This window comes from Sprattus sprattus (assembly GCF_963457725.1).
Source record: "Sprattus sprattus genome assembly, chromosome: 17".
NCBI lineage: Eukaryota > Metazoa > Chordata > Actinopteri > Clupeiformes > Clupeidae > Sprattus > Sprattus sprattus.
This window is the reverse complement of record NC_137915.1, coordinates 20642580-20666356: the sequence shown is the minus strand read 5'-3', so window position 1 is coordinate 20666356 and position 23777 is coordinate 20642580. Positions and strand designations below refer to the sequence as shown.

General features: G+C 42.1%; 2 protein-coding genes across 2 annotated transcripts; one reads left to right on the top strand and one right to left on the bottom strand.

The window, feature by feature from the left end:
- Nucleotides 1-206: 206 nt before the first annotated feature.
- LOC308378543 (peroxiredoxin-2-like) lies at nt 207-2736 on the top strand (the record flags this gene model as incomplete). The annotated part of the gene is made up of 7 exons (XM_080855484.1): nt 207-369; nt 723-840; nt 943-1059; nt 1641-1763; nt 2123-2253; nt 2356-2390; nt 2686-2736. The coding sequence occupies 7 exons, from the start codon at nt 207-209 to the stop codon at nt 2734-2736; spliced, it is 738 nt and encodes a 245-aa protein (XP_080711610.1).
- A 535-nt stretch (nt 2737-3271) lies between these two features.
- Nucleotides 3272-8760, bottom strand: acot9.1 (acyl-CoA thioesterase 9, tandem duplicate 1). Its single transcript, XM_080855657.1, has 16 exons — nt 8618-8760; nt 8173-8267; nt 7897-7923; nt 7243-7288; nt 6833-7003; nt 6526-6563; nt 6263-6346; nt 5967-6070; nt 5790-5863; nt 5631-5698; nt 5418-5529; nt 5156-5246; nt 4923-5008; nt 4706-4793; nt 4204-4354; nt 3272-3864 (listed from the first exon to the last, which is right to left on the bottom strand). Exons 1-16 carry the CDS (start codon nt 8629-8631, stop codon nt 3803-3805), a joined length of 1311 nt encoding a protein of 436 aa, XP_080711783.1. The 5' UTR covers nt 8632-8760; the 3' UTR covers nt 3272-3802.
- Nucleotides 8761-23777: the final 15017 nt, after the last annotated feature.

Genomic DNA, 23777 nt, shown 5'->3' with positions numbered 1-23777 from the left:
AATATTGAGATAATGTTTTAATTATTTTAAGTTTAAATCCACCTCAACTAATGGGCAGACGCTTGTTATGTTCTTCAAACATTCTTGCTCCACAAGAGGACTTTTATTTTGGATTTTACCCTTATCTCTATTGCCAACCTGAAACAGGTGTCCGCCACAGGGATAGTTCTCTTAGTGCTAGACGTGTTTTAGTGAAAACAGGGATAATGCTAAGTCAATACCGCAATAAAGTTAAAACATATTTTATTTGCATGGCTATGTTCATGTGCTTAGAATTTACTCTGGGTCATAATAAGGATTCAGAAGTGCAGGGGTACAAGAAGGCCCGTCTTAAAGAGGATACGTGTGTGTATTCAAGCATGGCTAAAAGTGAGTCAATTTTCTCACATGTTGACAGTGATAGTTGTGTAGTGAATTCCACTCATTGTTTTAAGTTATTGTGGAATATGTGTTGACTATACTCTTGAAACAATCTCAAACTTTTTACAGGAGGTTTGTAATGCCCACTTGGTGTTTTGTGGTGCATTCTCATCTCATTATCATATATATCATTTAAAAAAATAATTGTTTTGTGAAATGGTCTACCAAGCTATCTCTTTTGAAATAACATTTTAGGGGGTAACGTTTACATACATACTGAAGTAAATAGTAGGTGTGCAATAATACCTTTTACAAATGACAGTTCCAGTGCATACTTTCTGTGATGATGATGTGTCACATAGTCTCCAAGCCAGCACCCAGGTGGGAGGGGACTGCTGTCATTGACGGGCAATTTAAAACAATCAAATTGTCTGATTTTCTTGGAAAATACCTGATCCTCCTTTTCTATCCACTGGATTTGTGAGTTAAAGACAACTTTTCACATTAACAGTTGATGAACTCTCCGACTGATCACTGATCATAATTTGCCCCTAATTTTCTCAATATCCTGATTTATGAAAGCACATTTGTCTGCCCCACGGAGATTACTGCCTTCAGTGACCGTGTGGAGGACTTCCATGCCAGCAACACTGAGATTGTGGCGTGCTCTGTGGACTCGCAGTTTGCACACATGGCCTGGTAAAACCTCCTACCTCACATCTCCCTATTATACTAATGCTCTCACAAATAATGATGATGTTGTCCAATGTGGTCTGACTGAGGTAATGTAATTGATGATGTCATTTTAGTTTTCTTCTTTACACATGGTTATTTAACATGCTTAATCACAATTAATTATCAAAGCCATACACTTGATCAGTTTGGAACCACTTGGTGTTGCTAATACTACGCTAGGCGAGTCTAACAGATGCAGTACGCAATTCTGGCAAAAGGTCAATATTACACACTTCCCGTCAGTGCTCTTAAAGCCACATGTTAATAGGCTGGAATTGTTTATGGCCCGGTCCAAGCCACTTTGTTGGTTTTTCATTTACTGACCCAAGACTTTACGCAAACATACGTGTTTTTTAGCTAACACTCTGAAAGCACAGCTTGATGAGTGTAAGAAACAAATTGCCGAATTTGACAAAAACTGCATTTAATTAATATCACGGACCACATCTTTAAGGAGCAGTTCCTACCCATCAGCATAGCTAAGTATTGCTGATTTGTTATCCTATATCATATTTACACAATTCTCTCACTCCCGGTCTCCACAGGATCAGTACCCCCAGGAAACAAGGGGGACTGGGACCAGTGAAATTCCCCTTGTTGTCAGATGTAACACATCAGATTTCTAAGGACTACGGTGTGTATATGGAAGAACAAGGGCACACACTGAGGTACAGAAAACAAATGTGTTCGAAAATGTTATCTTATGAAGTGATTATTTTTTGCCTGCGTACAAGTGACTCTCATGAATACAGGAAAAGAAACAAAAACACTGGAAACTGCATTCAGGAAGGGTTGTGGGCATGTAGTGTTTGTGCTAAACTAGTTCCGTCTATTTTTTGAATTTTTGAACTTGTTCTCTGCTAAATAAGGCAGAGGGCAGAGAAAAAGGTTTATTTTTCTAAAAGACTGAATGCTTGTGTCTTCTCTGAAGTGAGGTACTATATATTTTCCAAAACAATAAACCTGCTTCCTACGCACATCTAATGTGGTTATAACAACATTCTACTTGGTCACTTCCTCCCTATAGAGGTTTGTTCATCATCGATGACAAAGGGGTTCTGAGGCAGATTACCATCAATGACCCTCCAGTGGGGCGCTCTGTGGACGAGACACTGAGGCTGGTTCAAGCCTTCCGGTACACTGACGACCACGAGGAAGGTAAAGTGATACACACTAGTAATACTAGGGTTCATACTCAAGACTGCCTGACTTTTACTTACTGATATGTGAGAGCTAACAAAGCTTTCTAATTTTTCTCAGTGTGTCCTGCAGGCTGGAAACCAGGCAGCAAAACGGTACTATAGCTTACATTAACACATGAATGTCACGGTACATTTCATTAACGCCATAAATAACCAGCCTGAGATGACTCTAGACTTCACCTTTGATTGTGTTTTCTCTCATCACTGTTGACATTATAGTTCTCCACACAGCATAGGTTTAAAACATGCAGTAACCCAGAAGGCCCGTCATATTGTTTGCCCTTCCTGGCACATTTAGTGCCACATGTGTGAAGCCTTTAAGATAAATTATCCTGTGTCTTCAGATATTTAGGGTAACCTCACATTTGATCCATTTTGTTCTTACTAGATAAAACCTGAGGAGGTTCTGAAGGAGTGGTGGCCAAGAGAGGAATTATGAGTAAGAAAATTTTCGTCTTCTACCTGACAAGAGGGCTGTACATGACCCTCACCTGTCTTTCTTCATTTATGTGTATTAATTGGATTCACGTCGTTGTCATTATGGCATAGGAGAACTCCACTCTCTGTGAGAACACTTTATCATGCACACTGTACCAGCAGTTTCCTTTTGAAACCACTCAAATGATACAGTAAAAACATATTATGCTGTCTCCATCTTGAATGTACTTTCAGTGTTCCTGTTTTACCCCCTTTCCAGGTGAATGATTTGATGACTTTGTGAAGCAAATGTTGTCAACACAGTGGCAAACAAGAAGCAAGACACAGCGCCTTATTTTGAACAGTAAATTTACACATTTAAACAAATAAAAAGAAATGGTACTTTCTTTTCTTGACCCTGCTTCATTCTATTATTCGGTTTACCTCAACCTTCAACGTGAAAGCAAATGGGGTTTCACAACATCAGAAGGGTGTAGCCAATGGTGTTTATTTTCAGACTTTACAAACACTTTACACAGCCAATGAGAAATGGATAACAAATGTAAAAACTAAAAATATGTAAAACACAAAATAAAGACAATTTGTGCGTATTGCTTACATTTTAAGACAAGGAAGACAAATAAGTATTACCTCGAGTTGGTATAACTTAGGTAGTGCAAAAAGGACCAAACATTGGAAAGATCCATTTCATTCATGATTTGTACAACCGTAGTTGTGGAACGAGTACAGATGGCAGCTGCCAATGAATCAATCAGGTAATCTCTTTGGTAAAAAAAAAAGAAAAAGATAACCCATGTGTTCTGTGTATTGTGTAAGTCAATCTGCATTTATGATCAGCATAGTAAAATCCCCAACTCCATTCCAATAAACTTTTGTAAATATAAAATCTTAACTAACATAGTCACTGCATGCATGCATATATGTTCTCACTAGCATCCATTCTCAGTCACAATCACACACACATTCCCACACACAAAAAAACAAACAAAACCACTTGTGTACATAGAGTTTTGGCAGGTGCAAATAATGAAAAGTCGTAAGGCATTGCCGAGGGTGTCCTCTTTCAGTTAGGCCTGACCCCTCATTGTCTCATCAAAGTGCCTCTTCCCATCCAGGTACAACATGGACTCTGCAAGTCAACACATGTAAAAGAACTCAGTTTCATTGCGACACGCTCCAACAGAAAAGAATGCTTCCTCGCCATCTCCACTTACAATTACTATCATTTCAGGTAGGATAGTAACATATTTTATAAGAACAGTGCTTGTAATGGTAAAAATAAGGCAATACAGCATATACTGTCAGAAACTTACAGTCAATGGAAGGTATGTGTATTTCACCATCATGTATGTCCCTAGAAAACTGGCCCATAGTCCGAGACTGTTAATGTAACTGCTCCCCCTGCTGATCTACCAGGACACTGCCATCCCCAAACCTGAAACCCCAGAAGCCAAAACAGAGGTCTTACCTCCATAGCTCCGGGGTACAACAGCAGGTACTTCGTTATCCACTCTGAAGGTGAAGTGGAACACATTGGTAGTGTTGTGTTGCCTAGTCAAGGGGTCAAGCACTTCTGTGTGAACTCTAACCTGGATGTACCAGCCCTCTGTGTAACACACCTGACAACAATATACAATGGTCAATTTACTGACAGATAAAGACAGAGCACAGTCCAGCATGTATGCATGCACACACACAGACACAGACACACACACACACACACACACACACACACACAGACACAGATAGAGTACAAGTCATTCAGCAGTTCCAGATATGTTTGAGCAGAGCGATTTTGTGCTATAGATAGGCCAACCTTTTATAGTTAGCTCCATAAAACTGGACAAAAATATTGACAGGTTTTACAGTGTGAAGAAAGTGATGAGACATCTATCAGGGTAAAGCAGGTAGGCTTGGAGCACAACACAGTGCTGAGTTTTGAAGGGTGTGGCCCTTAAATATTAACTCACCTGTGAGGACAGCATCAGCAGGGAGCCAATCTCCACTGGCTTCTGGAACAGAATATCATCCACAGCAACCAGGGATGGTCGAGCACCACTGCAACACCCACAATAAAAGAGGAACTGATTACATCCAGTACTGTAGGGAACTCTTGGTTTATACAGTAACAAAGCAATTGTCCAAAGATGATAATAAACATATAGAGAATGATGTCTTCCCACTTACCCAAACGCACAAGCATTGGCCCAGCCCAGCTCATAGGCTTTCCTCATCAAGAAACCACCAAATATGCGATTAAATATGTTCCTTTCCTGAGAGTGGGGAAAAGGAAAATGAGACAGTAAATTATAAGCATCTAACATATACTTCCTACATCCGTTCATCTTATGTCCATCTATCCATTTTCCCCTTGTTTTCTGTTCTGGATCACACATCTCCTCTCTGAAAGCTTTTCTCACCTGAGGATGGCAGATCTCCAGACCCTTCACCTTGGCATTCTCCATCCATACAGAGTTTGGTGGCAGCACTCGACTGCTAAAGCTAACAGTTCTTTTGTAGTTGAGACAGAGAGGATAAGAGTCAGGTGCCAGTACATTTTACTACGTAAAACAAAAGGTTCAGAGCATCAGAATACACACAATATCTCTCTAAAGATGTCTCTGTCTCTCTGTGTGTGCATGTGCATGTGTGTGTGTGTGTGAGGGTGTGAGGGTCTCATACTTGGTATCCAGTGTGTTCAGGAACAGACTGTGTACGAGAGTCCTCTCATCTGCAGTAGGGGCCACTTTCAGGAGAGACGCTTTACTGAGCTCCATCCGTCGCGTCTTGTTCACTGGGGATTTTACAGAGCAGATGAACCAAACTGTCATCACAATGTTCACAACACTCACAGAGTGAAAGGAACAGGCATAATGAATGCACTGACACACTTACATTCTCCATTCTGAAAATCTTCTTCTTCCTTTGGTCCCGTAACTTTAAGTGGATTCACAAATGCCGCCCTGAGTGGAAAGGGACCCAATAAGACATTTCAAGATTCTGCTCATACGTATATCCATTTACAGTGTAACTGACTGAGTAATCGACGGGTACCTTTTATTTTCAGGATCCCGGGCAACCATGACGAATGTGGCATCTAGCACTGGACTGTAAGCTCCATTGTGGTACTGATAGAAAAAAATACAATAATTATGCAACATAATTAATGCGCTGGGGGTTCATGTAATCTTGTCATGGTAGAGGGGAAGGCAAGGAGGGCAGGCTGTGTACCTGAGACATGTGCATCTTGGCCTCTATAGACGTTTTTCCCACCCATGTAACATTGCCTGTAAACTTGATGTCGCAGTCTGGGTAGATGATATTTTTTCTCATATCTGCAAGGACAATAAGCAGGCCTTCAACAAGCTAAATTCAACAAGCAACCGTGATTTAACTTGTACTTATCACATATTAAAAAACAATGTAATTAAAAAGCATAACAAAATTCTCAAAATTATGAAGCATCATATTTTTCATTTCTGTTTTCATAATAATCTTGTGCCTCTGAGCTGATGTCATTAACCTACCAATCTTGTCGACCAGAGCAGTGACAATGGACAGTGGGGACCGCTTGAGTTCCTTGTTCCATGTGTGAGAGTAACAGATAAGTACTAAACAAACACACAGGGGACAGAAAACAGGGTGAGCCGAGCTGGGGAAAAGGATCAGTATTTTATAAACAGTGAAATACTTGGTGATTGAAGTCTGCGTCAATTGCTGTGTGCATTTACTATGAACGCCTAATGCTACATGCACATATTGATGTGCATTGGTTGGTTTTCCACTGTACCTGCTAAACTGTCCAGATCTTCAAGGATACGACCAAACCTGCAAAAGAGTACAGCTCAAGTTCAACCACAAACCAATAATAGCAGCTGTCCCTGACTCTAACAAGGCTAGTCCCTTTAACAGTGATTCTGCAGTCATTTAGCAAGTGCCATACTGGACGCACCCTGTTCACCCAGTTAAGCTTTGCACTTGACACTTGGGGGAAGAAACATGCTTCACTGACGTCATATAATAAAAAAGATATATTCTTTGCCTTGCCCTTGTCAAGAGACATTGTTTGTTTTAGGATTATCTACTGAGTCCAGCACCTGACACTGTTATGGAAATTCAGGTATTTCTCGCGGATGGTGGGGTCAGAGCCGAGTGGTAGGTGCACCTCAGTGTAGCTGTCCTTCACGGTTTTGACAGGCATCTCATCCTGACTCTTTGCCAGCTGGGAGCTCAGAGATGCCCGGTCTGCCATTGCTTGCTGATGGTCACTATGGAGATGTTGTCATAACGACAGTGTATTAACAAAGATGGGTGTAAGGCAGGGAGGAACAGCTACAGCAATTAACCCTTTTTATACATGCACTTCATGCAATTCATTCATACACACACACACACACACACACACACACACACACACACACACACACACACCTCTAAACCAAGGGATCTATATATTCAAATTTTAATACCAGGCTGAATAAACTGCCATTAACGACTGATGGCTTACCTCCAATTGGTGGATGCTCCCACAATCTCTCTAAGTCTGTTTCTCACTGAAAATTTCAACACAAAATGCATGACAATCAGCCAGGCTCATCACTATGACAGAATACTCAGATTTAAGGAAATCACAGGTGTAGCCAAAATCAAAGGGATACGGGTTCAAGGTAGTCTTGGGCAAAGAGACTCCTTACGAAAAAAGCTTGAACAACAGTCTACCTCAAATATATAAACAAAACAAAAACAAACATCAACGTTTTGAATAGTGCAGGACAACAATGTAAATAGGACAGACAGACACATACTGCAGCAATGCCATCATACTGCTGCAGACATATAATCGGAAAACATGCAGCAAGGGAAACCTGATGTAACACAACAGCCTGTTAAAAGCACTGAAAACTTTGACCATATGTCAGGTATGTGAGGGATTCTCTAGAAGCAGCACAGACGCCGAAAACAGTAAGGTTACTTTGTACCAGAGCGCAGACACCAGTTTAAAAGAAATTCTAGAATGATAGTGGTTCCCAAGTACATGGTGGTTTAATCTACAACCTGTGAGTGCTTGAAAGACTGCGAAAGAAGAGCGACATCTTTAAAGAAGCACCATGCAGGTAGAAGTGATTAAAAGATGGACATGGATTTTATTTTACCAACACACCATTTGATACAAGCAAATCTCGGTTCCCTGTTGAAAACAAAATTGATGTTTAAAAATGTAATTAGTATAGACAATTACCAGGGATCAGAATGTTGTATGAAATGTCGTATATGTTTTAACATAACTCTTAAAAGAGTTTACATTTCAGTAATAACAATTGATACCAAGGTCAAGTATGTTAAAATGTTATGCATAATTATGTATAATAGAATTGTGCCCTGGAAATATATTAACATCTAAACATTTGTAATTATTTTTAAGATGGTAAATCCGTACCGTCATTCATATCAGGGGCCCTTCCTTGGTGACAAGTTGAACTGATGCAGAACGCCCTGCTTGACAAGGACGCGGCTGATCTCACGACTACTAGTCTGTAGAAGGAACAGAAACGTGAGTCCACCCTCCAATGACAGCTGAATATGCCAAATCAAAAGTTGAGGACCGTGCAACAGCAGAGCTAGCTATTATTCTTCCATTGTAATTGTTGGGTAGGATCCAGAATATCCGTTGTCACATCCCTATAACCTTTCCTCATAAGTAGGCTATAGCTGTAGTAAGCGCTGTAACGTCACTTAATGTGTTAGATTAGAGACACAGCCAGCCACGTTTTCTTAATCATTAGCCTACTCTTTAAGTCCAAATTGTGAAACTAGCCAGACTTGCTGTGCCATCAGTTGTGTTGTCAGTCACGTTAGCTTACACCTCATCAAACGTTGCTTACCTTGATAATAACATATCTGTGCCGTACGGGAATCGCTTTTCCAAGGATAAAATTAGGCTTTATGCTTATATACAATAACAGAGGTTTACAGCATTAAAGACCTGCGAAACCTAGTGCTCCTAAACTGGACGCAACGGCGTTAAAGGGTGTGTTTTGGTATTTCCTAGTGAGCTACTTCTTCTTCTTCTTCTGTAAAGTTTTATGGCGGTTTACATTCAATGTGCATTACCGCCACCTTCTGGACCGAGATGTAGTTCATTGGGGTCGTTAAAGAAAACTTAACGAAATCATAAAAATAAAAAATAAAAACAAAACAATTAAAACTAAATAAAATAAAATAAAACAAAACAATAATTCTAAATCCTGTTAGCTAATTGTGTTTCTTTAATATATGATATTACCGAATTTGTAATATTTCTTGTTCTAGGCTCACCCAATAACGTCTCCAATGAAAAGACTTGCTTTGCTGCACTAACAGTCCTTTTCATTTTTTCCCTCTGTCTAGAGAATCTCTCACAACTTAACAAAACATGTTTAACATCCTCTTTTACTCCACAACCCTCACAATTTCCTGATGTATGTTTGTTAATGATGTATAAATTGCTGTTCAGAGCAGTGTGCCCTATTCTCAGTCTGTTAAACCATACCTCCTCCTGTCTGTTTATGTAACTGATCTTTTTCCATGCAATCTCTTTTTGAATGTTGTAAAGATGTCTCCCCTTTTCCTCCTTATCCCATTCAGCCTGCCACATTGAATTAATTTTTTGTTTGATGAGTACCTTAATCTCCGCTTTACTGAGTGTAATGTTTAATTGAACCTCCTCTTCTTTCGTTGCCTCTTTTGCCAGTTTGTCTGCTTCCTCATTTCCTTTCACACCTTTATGAGCAAGAACCCACACAAACTGGACTGTCCTTCCTTGTTGACTGATTGAAAATATGTTTAGATTGACCTCATCCAATAAATCCTGTCTACATGCTGAATCTCCATTCTGTATAGCTGTGAGAGATGACATGGAATCAGAACAGATGATTGCCTTAGGGAGCCTAGCCTCTTCTAGCCACTGTAACGCAATAATGATGGCTGCCATTTCAGCTGAAAAAATGGATAAATAATCCGTAGTCCTCTTTTTAATGTATATTTCGGTTTCTGGTATAAATACCCCAATGCCAGTCTTACCCTCACCATCTTTTGATGCATCTGTATACATTTCTGTAGTGTCGTAGCACATATTCCCTAGATACTGCCCTACATTGTCTTTTGTTTCTATTATCACCCTAGGGGAGCCAAATAGCCAAGGTGAGGTTGTTGACAGATGCAAGGTCTTACTGCATTCTATTTCCTCTATCCCCAACTGGCTAGCTAATCTGTTAGCATCCCATCCAAAACTACTGATCTGAGACCTGCCATATTCCCAACATTCTTTAAGGACCTCTTTCGTAGGATGAGATAGACTATGTCCTTTTAAATTGACCCAATAGCCCAAACTCAGTTTCAGACGCCTGAGGTGTAATGGCATTTCTCCTGTCTCTACTTGCAGTGCTGGTACGGGAGACGTTCTAAATGCACCACAACATACTCTGAGACTTTTGGCTTGCATTCTATCCAGTACTTTAAGGTGTGTCTTTGATGTGGATCTGTACACAATACATCCATAGTCAAACACTGATCTTATCAGAGCTATATAAATTCTCTTTAGAGATGTCCCTGATGCTCCCCAGTTGTACCCCGCTAAGCATTTCATTACATTCACCCCCTTCTGACACTTCTCAATTACCTTCTTAATGTGTTCCTTAAAATTCAACTTACTGTCGAACCACACTCCCAGGTACCTAATTGTGTCCACTTGCTTCAACGCTTGACCGTAGAGCTTAATTTGTACATCAGGCTTAATTCTTTTCTTTGAAAAACAGATGATTTGTGTTTTTTCAACTGATAAATGAAAACCCCACTCAAGTGACCATTTCTCAACCTTGTTTATTGCTTGTTGCATTTTGTCCGTAATGTTTCCAATGTTTCTCCCTCTTATCCACAGAGCTCCATCATCCGCATATAAAGCTTTGTTGACTCTTAGATCTTTTATTTGTTCAAAAATGTCACTGATCATTAAATTGAATAGCACTGGACTACATACACTTCCTTGCGGTGTACCATTTTCTATAGGATAGGTCTTGGAATAATCAACCCCAACTCTTACTTCTATAGTTCTTCCTTTAAGGAAATCCCTAATCCAATTGAACATCTTCCCACCAATGCCCATCCTATTCAACTTAATTAATAACCCCTCCTTCCATAGCATATCATATGCCTTTTCTATATCAAATAGTGTGGCCAATACTAACTCCTTGTTATTTTGTGCTTTCCTTATTATATTTTCCATGCATACCACAGGGTCCATTGTAGTCCGTCCACTACGGAACCCGCTCTGATGGTTGGAGAATAAACCTTTCCTTTCTCCCTCGTACATTAACCTTCTCACAATCATTCTTTCCATTAGCTTACATAAATTAGATGTTAATGCAATTGGCCTATAGCTTTTCACTTCAGCTCTGTCCTTTCCTGGCTTTTCAATTGGAATCATCCTAGTGTGCTATCTTCTTCTTCTTCTTCTTCTATGGAGTTTTACGGCAGCTGGCATCCATGATGTTGCATTGCTGCCTCCTACTGGACTAATGTCCCACAGAATCAGATTCTCCCATACAGCTCAGTATCAAATACAAATTTTAAAAAGTGACGCTTTCCCTCCCCAGTTGTTCCCACATCAAGCACGCTTTTTAAGGAAACTTCCTTCATCCCACATTGCCTTAGGCGCCTGAACAAGTCTTGTCTATAGGGTTCATAATTCCTGCAAAATAGCAATACGTGTTCAACAGTCTCCCTCTGCTGACAAGAACACAGTCCGTCCTGATGCTTTCCCAAAACACACAGTGTGCTATTGAGACATGTATGGCCTATTCTCAGTCTCGCAATGATAACCTCCGCCTTACGCTTACCACTAGTGCAAGTCATAGGCCTACCTGAGCCAGAAACACTACCAATAATGGAATATAAATGTCTGCCCTTTGTGTCTTGATCCCAAAGCTGTTGCCACTTAATAAGAGAATTCTGCCACACAATACTCTTTCCTTCAGATTTAGACAGTGTCAGAGGAACATCTATGGTTTCTTTTCGAGTCGCTTCCTTGGCCAACGCATCCACCTTCTCGTTCCATCTGATTCCCACATGTGCAGGTACCCATAAAAATGACACCTTCACTCCCTTTATGCATACATTATTGAGTGCCAATAGTATGTCATACACAATATCCTGCCGCCCCTTTGACATTCCCTTCCCAAGGCTTTTGACTGCAGACACAGAGTCACTGCATATTAAAACCTTCCTATCTCGTAGTTGATCCGCCCACTGCCTAGTGTGCTATCATATATGATTTGTCTACTTCGTCGACAACGTTTCGTTCTAAACCATACAGCATCAAATAGAAGCGCAAATGTTTTCTTGCAGAACTGCGTGACATGATGTTGCAGCCTTCACTCTACTTCGTCGACAACGTTCCGTTCTAAACCATACAGCATCAAATAGAAGCGCAAATGTTTTCTTGCAGAATTGCGTGACATGATGTTGCAGCCTTCACTGTGTGGACTGATGTGTCCTATTTCCGATTTCAGTCCGATTTATATTGGAGATTGGACACATGTGTCTCCCCAAATCTAGATTCATTGTGTCCGACTTGAGTCCGACTGGACTCCGATGTAAACCCCTGGATACACGATTCGATTCCGCTGGGAATTGGACTGGACGCGCATGTGTCTCTCGAATCTAGATTCAAATTGGACAACAACAACTTTTGCACGTGCTTGAGATTGTGCCCACAGACATATACATGCATCATGTCTATGATATGATAATCGCTGCTAGATGCTCAGTTCTTGTGCTCCCTCTCATTAGGTATGTTTGTCTCCATTTTACGGTAGGTCGGCCACGTTTAGGGACCACGCTGCTATTGGTCAATCTGCGATTTCGGCTTCCGGCTCCTAAAAATATGCGCATTTTCAGCGCTTGCATGTCAAGAAACACAATTACTAGGTTTCACTCGATTCACTCGATAAAATGGTACACAATAAGCATTTTCAGCGCGTGCATGTCAAGACACACAATTAGTAGGTTTCACTCGGTAAAATGGTACACAATTAGCAGTTAGGTTTCACTCGATAAAATAATAAATACAATTCTGTCGTTTTTTCATTTAGGAGACACGTCAGCAGCGAGACAAACTGCCACACAACTTTTAGGGACGTCTCAGTCTTGCTTCAGCAGGGAGACGAACCTACAATCTTCTCATTACTAGACTGCTTCTAATTACTAAACTGCTTCTCTACCTCCTGGACCACTGTCGGTTGATAGTGTAAGGATTATTTATTAGGTATTTGTACGGCCCATAAAATTAATTCTCTACCTCCTGGACCATAGTCGGTTGATAGTGTAAGGATTATTTATTAGGTATTTGTGCGGCCCATAAACTTAATTATTATTTATTATTATTAGTTAAGGCACTGTACAGGTAATATTGGCATGGCCCTTACATACACGGACCAGTTTAGGCACTGTACAGGTAATATTGGCATGGCCCTTACATACACAGACCAGTTTAGGCACTGTACAGCTAATATTGGCATGGCCCTTACATACACGGACCAGTTTAGGCACTGTACAGCTAATATTGGCATGGCCCTTACATACACGGACCAGTTTAGGCACTGTACAGCTAATATTGGCATGGCCCTTACATACACGGACGAGTTTAGGCACTGTACAGCTAATATTGGCATGGCCCTTACATACACGGACCAGTTTAGGCACTGTACAGCTAATATTGGCATGGCCCTTACATACACGGACCAGTTTAGGCACTGTACATCTAATATTGGCATGGCCCTTACATGTACTGACCAGTTTAGGCACTGTACAGCTAATATTGGCATGGCCCTTACATGAACGGACCAGTTTAGGCACTGTACAGCTAATATTGGCATGGCCCTTACATACACAGACCAGTTTAGGCACTGTACAGGTGATATTGGCATGGCCCTTACATACACGGACCAGTTTAGGCACTGTACAGCTAATATTGGCATGGCCCTTACATGTACGGACCAGTTTAGGCACTGTACAGGTAATATTGGCATGGCCCTTACATACACGGACCAGTTTAGGCACTGTACAGCTAATATTGGCATGGCCCTTACATGAACGGACCAGTTAAAGCACTGTACAGGTAATATTGGCATGGCCCTTACATCTACCGACCAGTTAAGGCACCTTTGTGTGGCTCTTAGCTCCTGGGGACCAGTCAATAGATAAAGATGTATATTGACAATAATGAATAGAGTAAGCAAAAATACACAGAAAACTATTCCTTAAGGTTTAAATTATATAATTTTTGTTCAAAAATAGAATACAATGTATCCTGGGCTGTGAAGTATTCTTGATCTATCTTGATGTACACTTCATTCTTTTGTCCAAAGTTCTCTTACTGGTACATGTAGATCATCACAAAATTCTATTATAGCTGATTTGCTAATAAGCAGCTATAAAACAGACTGAAAGCTGAACATCTATACTACATGAATACGCTTGTAAATATAGTACTTTAAGTTGTAAGTTGTACAGTGCCTAAACTGGTCCGTGCAGGGGTTAAATTGGGATTTTCTATGTAGGGGGGCTCTGATCCGGAGGGGCAAATTTCACAAATCTTTCGAGGATTATGCAGTAAATAAGTTGCCAAATTAAACAAAAAACACATCACCGTTAAAGTTAACTTTGTGAAAAGTAACCTACTAACAAATACTTTCCATTTTCCACCACTTGTTTGTCATGTCATCCATTCATATGGATGTGAATCAATCAATACTAATACGATTATTAGTATTTGTTAGTAGGTTACTTTTCTAAAAAAATATTCACAGGGTCAATGCTAAAATACACTACTCACCCAAAAGCCAGATATCACTAACTTTTTGTGAGTAGTGTATGTTCAAGGACCAATGCATAGCCAGGAGGAAGATTCAGATGATGAGCAACCATCCACAAGCAGTGAAGCAAGCAGCCAACAACTCCAGCATTTTTTATATGTTGCTTAATATGTACTCTGTAGATTTTGAGTGTGTTTGATGAGGTCACATTAAGAGCTGATTCATTGATACAAATAAGTTTGAAATTCATCCAGCTAGGAATGAGAAATGTGATTCGGAGATCGCATAGACTACTTGCTAAATCATTTAGAATTAGCAGCATTGTTCTTTTTAACTAGCGCTTGCGAGTTGACACACCAGTAGCAGGCTATCCCTGCATGTCTAAGGTTAATTTTTCCTGCTTAATGAAAATGCAAGCCCATATCTAATGATATTAGCCTATTGGTGATGATCGACCTCTTTCAAAATACCGTGCACCTTTAATTTTGTTTCTCTTACCTCGCCATTCACCTGTCTACTACGATATGTCTGATGATGACCGATTGACGTTGTGTTGTCTGATCGCGGAGGAGGAGCTGCTGCGCAAGTTTCGTGCGCGATATGCCTACTTCTCAAACTTGCTCCAGATGTCTAGGCCAGCCTTTCCCTACCATTATTTAGATTTTTGTTTTAAAACAACATAGATTTGCAGTGGAAAAGTTGTAAATGAGTAGGACAACATTGCTTGTGAATGGACTAGGCAGATTGCCAAAATCGGCTGGAGCTGCTGCGCAGCAGATCTGCTTTGCAGAACTCCAGACCCGGCAGCTTATGTGCCGGGGCTCCGCCCCGGACAGCCCCGGCCCAATTTAACCACTGGGTCCGTGTATGTAAGGGCCATGCCAATATTAGCTGTACAGTGCCTAAACTGGTCCGTGTATGTAAGGGCCATGCCAATATTACCTGTACAGTGCCTTAACCGCTCACTATATGTAAGGACCATGCCAATATTACCTGTACAGTGCCTTAACTGCTCACTATATGTAAGGACCATGCCAATATTACCTGTACAGTGCCTTAACTGCTCCCTATATGTAAGGGCCATGCCAATATTAGCTGTACAGTGCCTAAACTGGTCCGTGTATGTAAGGGCCATGCCAATATTAGCTGTACAGTGCCTAAACTGGTCCGTGTATGTAAGGGGCCATGCCAATATCACCTGTACAGTGCCTAAACTGGTCTGTGTATGTAAGGGCCATGCCAATATTAGCTGTACAGTGCCTAAACTGGTCCGTTCATGTAAGGGCCATGCCAATATTAGCTGTACAGTGCCTAAACTGGTCCGTGTATGTAAGGGCCATGCCAATATTAGATGTACAGTGCCTAAACTGGTCCGTGTATGTAAGGGCCATGCCAATATTAGCTGTACAGTGCCTAAACTGGTCCGTGTATGTAAGGGCCATGCCAATATTACCTGTACAGTGCCTTAACTAATAATAATAAATAATAATTAATTTTATGGGCCGCACAAATACCTAATAAATAATCCTTACACTATCAACCGACTCTGGTCCAGGAGGTAGAGAATTAATTTTATGGGCCGTACAAATACCTAATAAATAATCCTTACACTATCAACCGACAGTGGTCCAGGAGGTAGAGAAGCAGTTTAGTAATTAGAAGCAGTCTAGTAATGAGAAGATTGTAGGTTCGTCTTCCTGCTGAAGCAAGACTGAGACGTCCCTAAAAGTTGTGTGGCAGTTTGTCTCGCTGCTGACGTGTCTCCTAAATGAAAAAACGACAGAATTGTATTTATTATTTTATCGACTGAAACCTAACTGCTAATTGTGTACCATTTTATCGAGTGAAACCTACTAATTGTGTGTCTTGACATGCAAGCGCTGAAAATTCTTATTGTGTACCATTTTATCGAGTGAATCGAGTGAAACCTAGTAATTGTGTTTCTTGACATGCAAGCGCTGAAAATGCGCATATTTTTTGGAGCCGGAAGCCGAAATCGCAGATTGACCAATAGCAGCGTGGTCCCTAAACGTGGCCGACCTACCGTAAAATGGAGACAAACATACCTCTCTCATTCACGTTGAAATACTGAAACCGAAACTGAAACTTTGAAACTGGAACGCAACTGTTTGGGACAGAACGCACTAATTCAGTGAACAAATATTTTCATATTACTTTTCCACCAGTTGTTAGTCATGTAATCCATTCATATCGATGTGAATCAATCAATACTAATACAACTTTAACTGTGGTGTGTTTTTGTTTCATTTCACAACGTATTTACTGTATAATCAACGGTAGCAGATGTAAACATTCCGCATTTGATTTGAACTGAAGCGGCCAAGATCTAGATTGGTCACTGCCATGTGCTTTGAGATAGAGCAGTTAACCCCCCATGGAGACCCCATGGAGAGAATCGGATGGGATCGGAGTGCTGCCATCATGTGCCCGCACAAGTGTTGGCACACGTCAAAACGCGCCTGAAAGTCAGTCTGTATTTCCTTATACATTCTCTAAAAAAATAATATGATGTTGTGTTATTACAGAATATGAACTGGACATTTGTAGCAAGTGATTGCGTGGTACATCAGCGCACCCACGTGGCAAAGAAAAGAAATATTATAGTTAAATAAAACTAACAACTGCATTTTGTTTATCTGTTATAGGCGCTTTAAGTTTACATTATAATGCTGGTACAAATCAAATAAAACCAAACTTTATTTGTACGGCGCATTTCATACCAGGGGGCAGTGGTGTAGTGGTCCTTGGAGAAGTGGGTATACTCTTAGTTTCTTTTAAGCAACCCATACAGCACAGGATAAACGCCCAGTTTTCAGAAGTGGGTATACTCAATGCTGACTGAAAAATAAGTGGGTATACTCCGTATACCTGCGTATACCCTGGACTACACCACTGCCAGGGGGTAACACAATGCGCTCACAGTAGGGAGGGGGGGGGGGGGGGGGCGGGGGGGGGGGGGGGTACAAACACTTGTAAAGACACACAGATTTTACATAGATAAATAAACAGGAAATTACACACTTACCACACTGGCACCGTAAAGGACTCCTAAGACTCCTAAGAGACAGCTGCTGGGGGGGGGGGGGGGGTTACAAACACTTGCGGGGCTCTCAAGTTTTTAAGACAGGCAAGAGTGACATATCCCCCCGGCATTACAAAGAACACTTTGAAGAAGCATTACACAACCAGCACACCTTGATGGGCACGGGAGTTCTCTAGGCGGCAGATAGAACACCAGTATGCTCATTTGTGGAAACATCAAAACACATTTTTGAACTTGAGCCAGGAACATTGTGTTCCACAGAACTAATTAAAGGCACCCAGTGCAACTTTCGAGGCTTAAAAATAAGCATTCAATTTCTAGTCTTTTTTACACTTAGTAAGTTTCAATAACTCCAAACCATTACATATCGACATTCAAGGAGCAAAGATTAGACGTCGTTGTGTGGTGAGAACTGATAGAAAATCGATAACAACACAATCGCCGCCATTTTCTTTATTTATTGGTGCCCACAATAAATAAAGCAGGATTCCAGGCAATGGAAAAATGGCCTCTCCCCACCGGCGAGTGTTGTTGTTTACGATTTTCTATCAGTTCTCACCACACAACGACGTCTCATCTATCTTTGCTCCTTGAATGTCGATATGTAATGGTATGGAGTTATTGAAACTTACTACGTGTAAAAAAAGACTAGAAATTGAATGTTTATTTTTCATTGAATGTTTATATAAAGTTGCACTGGGTGCCTTTAAAAGGATGGTACGTTTGCTGGAAGCCAGTAGGGTTTTTGGAACGTTGGAACTTGGCTCACTGGTCCGACTAGAAGGTTATGCCAATGGCTTTTTCCATTGGACTTTGTTGATGATTCAACAGTGTCATATGTGTGTTTGTGTGTGTATGCACAGATACTCTGTCCCTACCTTTTAGGCTATTTGTTTAACTTCCACTGTGAATCACCCTTATTTGATTAATCATGTCATAAATCACTCATTGCATTCATCTACCTCATAGGTCAATTTATGTAATGTAATCAATATGTTTTTACAGAAATTTGAATAAGATGCTTGGCCAGTAATGAAAAGTGAAAGTCCTCTCTATGGCAGAGGTGGTGTAGACACACACACACACTCTGAAATTCACCTCTGCATTTTACCCATCCAGGGAAGTGACACACACAGTGAAGTGAGGTTACACACTAACCCAGAGCAGTGAGCTGCCATTGGCAGCGCCTGGGGAGCAGTGATCGGGGTTAGGTGGCTTGCTCAAGGGCACTTCAGCCGTGGATGTGGGCATGGGAGAGCAGTGGTCTACCACTTCCCCCGCTCACATTTTTCCTACTGGTCAGGGATCGAACCAGCCACCCTACAGTTTCTGGCCTGAAACCCTAACCAGTAGGCCACGGCTGCCCCTGTAGTCTACGGCTGCCCCTAATTTATTAAATTATACAAGACACCATCACCACACAAACTTTAGCAATAAATCGCTTACCCCCCCCTAAGGGCAGGCTTGAAGCACGTAGGTATTTTCATGTTATTCCTACATGAATTTAATTTCTGCCATTTCGCGAGTTTGAGCATTACCAAGAACACTTTGAGGAAGCATTACACAACCTGCACAACCTTACTACTCAACGAATCGCCGAACTCAGAATCTTCTGAAAGACACTTCATCTTATAACTGCATGAAATGCAAAAGTTAAGAAAGGAAAAAGAGTGAACAAGAGTTAAAGAAGTAAGTATATGGAGGTTCTACAGACAGAGAACATGAGTGAAAACAGGAAAGAGAATGGACTGGAGGAAGGAGATGTTAGAAAGATCAATGGATGAAGTGTTAGATCAGTGGTTCTCAACCGGGGGTACGCGTGAAGGTAGTCCAGGGGGTACGTGAGATTTTTAAAAGATATATTCCAAATTAGCCTCCATTCAAAAATCCTTTAAAAATAGTTATTATACGGCTAAATAATAATAAATAATAATTCATTTTATTTGTTATGCACTCTTCATTCTAGGCAGAATCTCAGAGTGCAAAAGGACAAAAGGACAGTTTAAGAAAATATATACATTTTTTAAAAAGTAGGAAATGCCTTTATGAATAAAAAGGTTTTTAGGCCAGTCTTAAAACAGTCTAGTGTCTGTGTTGCCCTTAAGTGGTCCGGGAGGCTGTTCCACAGTCGAGGGGCTGCAGCGGCGAAGGCCCGGTCGCCCATGGTGCGTAGCCTGGTGTTTGGGATCTGCAGGGACAGACTGTTATTAGATCTGAGGGGGCGGGTTGATGTTTGGGGGGTGATGAGTTCTTGCAGGTAAGGGGGGGCATGACCATTTATGCATTGGTGGGTGAGTAGGAGGACTTTGTAGTCAATGCGGGATGAGACAGGGAGCCAGTGCAGTGAGTGTAAAATGGGGGTTATGTGGTTGTATTTCCTGACTCTCATCAGGATCCTGGCAGCGCTGTTCTGGATGTACTGCAGCTTTTGGATGTTCCTGCCAGTGATCCCAGTGAACAGTGAATTGCAGTAGTCCAGTCTTGAGGAGATGAAGGCGTGGACGAGCTTCTCAGCATCTGGCAGGGTTAAAGTGGGGCGGAGCTTGGCGATGTTTTTGAGATGGTAGAAGGAGATTTTGCACAGATGCTTTATATGTTCGTTGAAGGTGAGGTGAGGGTCAAACCTAACTCCTAGATTTGTGACTGTGGTGGAGAGGGGTATGACCTGACTGTCGAAGGTGAGATGAGTTATGGAGGATGACTGAACCTGGTGTGGAGTGCCAACAAGAAGGGCCTCGGTTTTGCTGCTGTTTAGCTGGAGGAAGTTGTTTCTCATCCATGCCTTTATCTCCCCAAGACAGGCAGTGAGACATGACATGGAGGCAGAGGGGCTTGGGGCAGTTTTGATGTACAGCTGTGTGTCATCGGCATAGCAGTGGAAGGACATCCCATGTCTGCTGACAACACAGCCGAGGGGGAGCATGTAGATAATAAAGAGGATGGGGCCGAGGACAGACCCTTGTGGAACACCACAGGAGACAGGGAGCTGTCTGGAATTGCATCTTCCCAGTGAGACATACTCAGTTATGCCAGATAGGTAGGACTGGAACCACTTGAGTGCAGAGCCTGACAGTCCAATGGTGGTGTGGAGGCGCTCTAGGAGGATTGTGTGATCCACTGTGTCGAATGCAGCAGTCAGATCCAGGAGGATGAGGAGTGAGGGTGATCCTGCATCGGCTGTCATCAGCAGGTCATTCGTCACCCTGAGCAAGGCGGTTTCAGTGCTGTGGGCTGAACGGAATCCTGACTGGAATTTTTCAAACAGGTTGTTGTGTTTGAGGTGGTCCTGAAGTTGAGAAGCAACTACCTTCTCTAGCACTTTGGACAGGAAGGCAAGGTTGGAGATAGGCCGGTAGTTGGCTAGGACCTCCGGGTCCAGGGTGGGCTTCTTGAGAAGGGGACGGATGACAGCGACCTTGAGAGCCGGTGAGACACAGCCTGACTGAAGGGAAAGGTTGACAATTTTGGTGATGAGAGGACTGAGAGTGGGGATGTGTGACTTGAGCAGAGCAGTGGGAATGGGGTCCAGGGTACAGGTACAGGGTTTCATTTTCCTGATGATTTCCTCAACATGGCTCTCCTGAACCTCAGCAAGATGCAGGGGAGACAGCACACTTGCAGATAGGGTGTTGGCGTCAGAGGGAAGCAGAGATGGAGAGCTGGACATCTCAGAGCGAATGCTGTCGACCTTTGATCTGAAAAAGTCGATGAAGCTGTTACATTGCTCTTCTGTAGCTTCAGTTGAGGAGGATGGTTGTGGTTTCAGGAGATGCTTTATGGTGGAAAAAAGCTGTTTAGAGTTTCCAGGGTTTTCATTTATTAGGCTGGAGTAGAACTGTGAGCGAGCATCTTTAAGGGAATTTGAGTAGGCCTTTTGATGCTCACGGAAGGCCAGCTGATGGACTGTGAGCCCAGAGTGTCTGCATCGCCTTTCCAAGACACGCCCAGCTGTTTTCATTTTCCTCAGTTCATGAGTGAACCATGGAGCAGACCGTGAGAAATTAACAATACGTGATTTGACCGGGGCATGGAGATCAAAAACACTGCTCAGTGAGGTATTATAGATCTCCACTAATTCATCCGCTGATGCAAATGCTGGGCAGGTGATGAGCTGGAGATCCATGCTCATAGTGGCTGCGTCAATTCTTTTCCAGTTGCGGAAAGACATTTGACGCCTAAGTGTAGTGGTAGGCAGCATAAAAGTAAAGGTCATTGAGACCACCTTGTGGTCAGATACACCAAGATCGTAGACCTGTATGTTATTGATTAGGGCAGTGTCAGTGATGACCAGATCCAGAGTGTGCCCCTTGGTGTGAGTAGGGACCTCAACATGCTGCTGCAGGCCAAGACACTCAAGCACATTTAGGAAATCTGCTGGAAACAGACAGGAGGGGTTGTCGACATGGATATTAAGATCACCAACAATGATAATGTTTGTTGAGATACTGCAGAGTGAGGTCAGCAGATCACTTACCTCTGGTAAAAAAGATGAGTTTGGCTTTGGAGGACGGTAAATGAGAAGCACTGTCATGGGGTATGGATGTTTGCATCTGAAGGCCAGACATTCCATAGAGGAAAGGTCAGGCATTTGCAGAGGGGATAGTTTTAGTCCAGCCCGGTGTATGATGACCAGTTTTTGTGGCTATTCAGAATGTTCAGTTGATTTGTATGGACCAAAGCTAGCCTGTGGGTTAAATGTCTGCGTTCGCAGGTTTGTAGTTCCTTGATTTTCACTGCTACGAAAAGTATTCGCTGTCATTGGCAACGGCTTTTGTGCTTCTAATTCACATCTTTCATATCAGTCCGCAAGTATTCCGGTAATTGAACGTAACGGAAAGTCATTGAAACTTGAAGTCAGAATGCGGGTTGCTACGCATTTGTGTGAAGAACTATTTTTTTCTTAGGGAAATCACGGAGGAATGTCTTCTATCGTTTTGGCAAGTAACTGTAGCCAATAATAAGCGCGATTTGTTCGCGAAAACATGGAAGCTGAACACACACAACTGCTGCTGCACACAGATATGCGATGGCTCTCTCGAGGGAGAATACTTAACCGGCTGTTGGAATTACGATCTGAGTACACACCTTTCTGATTGAGCACAACTCTCCCCATGCATGCCACACAGACTGGCTTGCAAATATGTGCTATCTGGCAGATATATTTTGCAAATTGAACGAACTGAATATGTCTGCAGGGAAAGGACACCAGCATTTTAAACCTGTATGAGGGCTCAGATACACATACGCGTTTTTGTAAAAACGGGACGCAAGCAAATGCATTGATTCCTATGGTACGGCGCGTTTAAAGCGTGCATCACTTCTCCACCAGGCGTTGCGTCTTTGAAGCGTTTTTTAGGTGCGCTTAAAAGTTGAACTATTCTCAACTTTCCAGTGCAAGGCAGGGAAGCGCACCGCTTCTGTTTTGGCCGCCGCACTTTGCCAAGGCGTTACTGAAGCGTTTCTGCCTGAAAAAAGACGCGTATGTGTATCTGAGCCCTGACAAGGTGGGAGGTTTCCTGAAGAAAGCAGAGCTGTGGAGAAGAGCCAGGGGGATTTAACAGGGGAATTTCAACTGCTTTCGGGCTCAGATACACATAGGCCTACGCGTCTTTTTTCAGGCAGAAACGCTTCAGTAACGCCTTGGCAAAGTGCGGCGGCCAAAACAGAAGCGGTGCGCTTCCCGGCCTTGCGCTGGAAAGTTGAGAATAGTTCAACTTTTAAGCGCACCTAAAAAACGCTTCAAAGACGCAACGCGTGGTGGAGAAGGGGCGCACGCTTTAAACGCGCCGTACCATAGGAATCAATGCATTTGCTCGCGTCCCGTTTTTACAAAAACGCGTATGTGTATCTGAGCCCTTCCTCAGGTGGATGATTTTCTCTCTAGTGAGGATGTGGACAGAGCTCCTGTCAAGTCATCGTGGGACATTTGACCAATTTGATTCGAAATTTAAATGTTCGAATGTCTTACTTTCCTGACATGGAGGAGAAATCTACACAGCTGGATTTGGTGAGATACCCATTTCTCTTGTCCAAAGCATATGGAAGCAAGCTACCTGTCACTAATCAGGAAAGACTCCTGGAGATTGTAATCTGACTGGCCTCCAGATGAAGTTTGCCAAATCAACACTT

Bases quoted from the DNA above. Each gene is read 5' to 3' on its own strand.
- acot9.1 (XM_080855657.1), bottom strand. The intron at 7,289-7,896 runs GTGTGTTGGTAA...TGAAATTTTCAG, and splicing joins AGATTTGCTTGTATCAAATG to TGAGAAACAGACTTAGAGAG. The intron at 5,530-5,630 runs GTAAGTGTGTCA...TAAAATCCCCAG, and splicing joins AGATTTTCAGAATGGAGAAT to TGAACAAGACGCGACGGATG.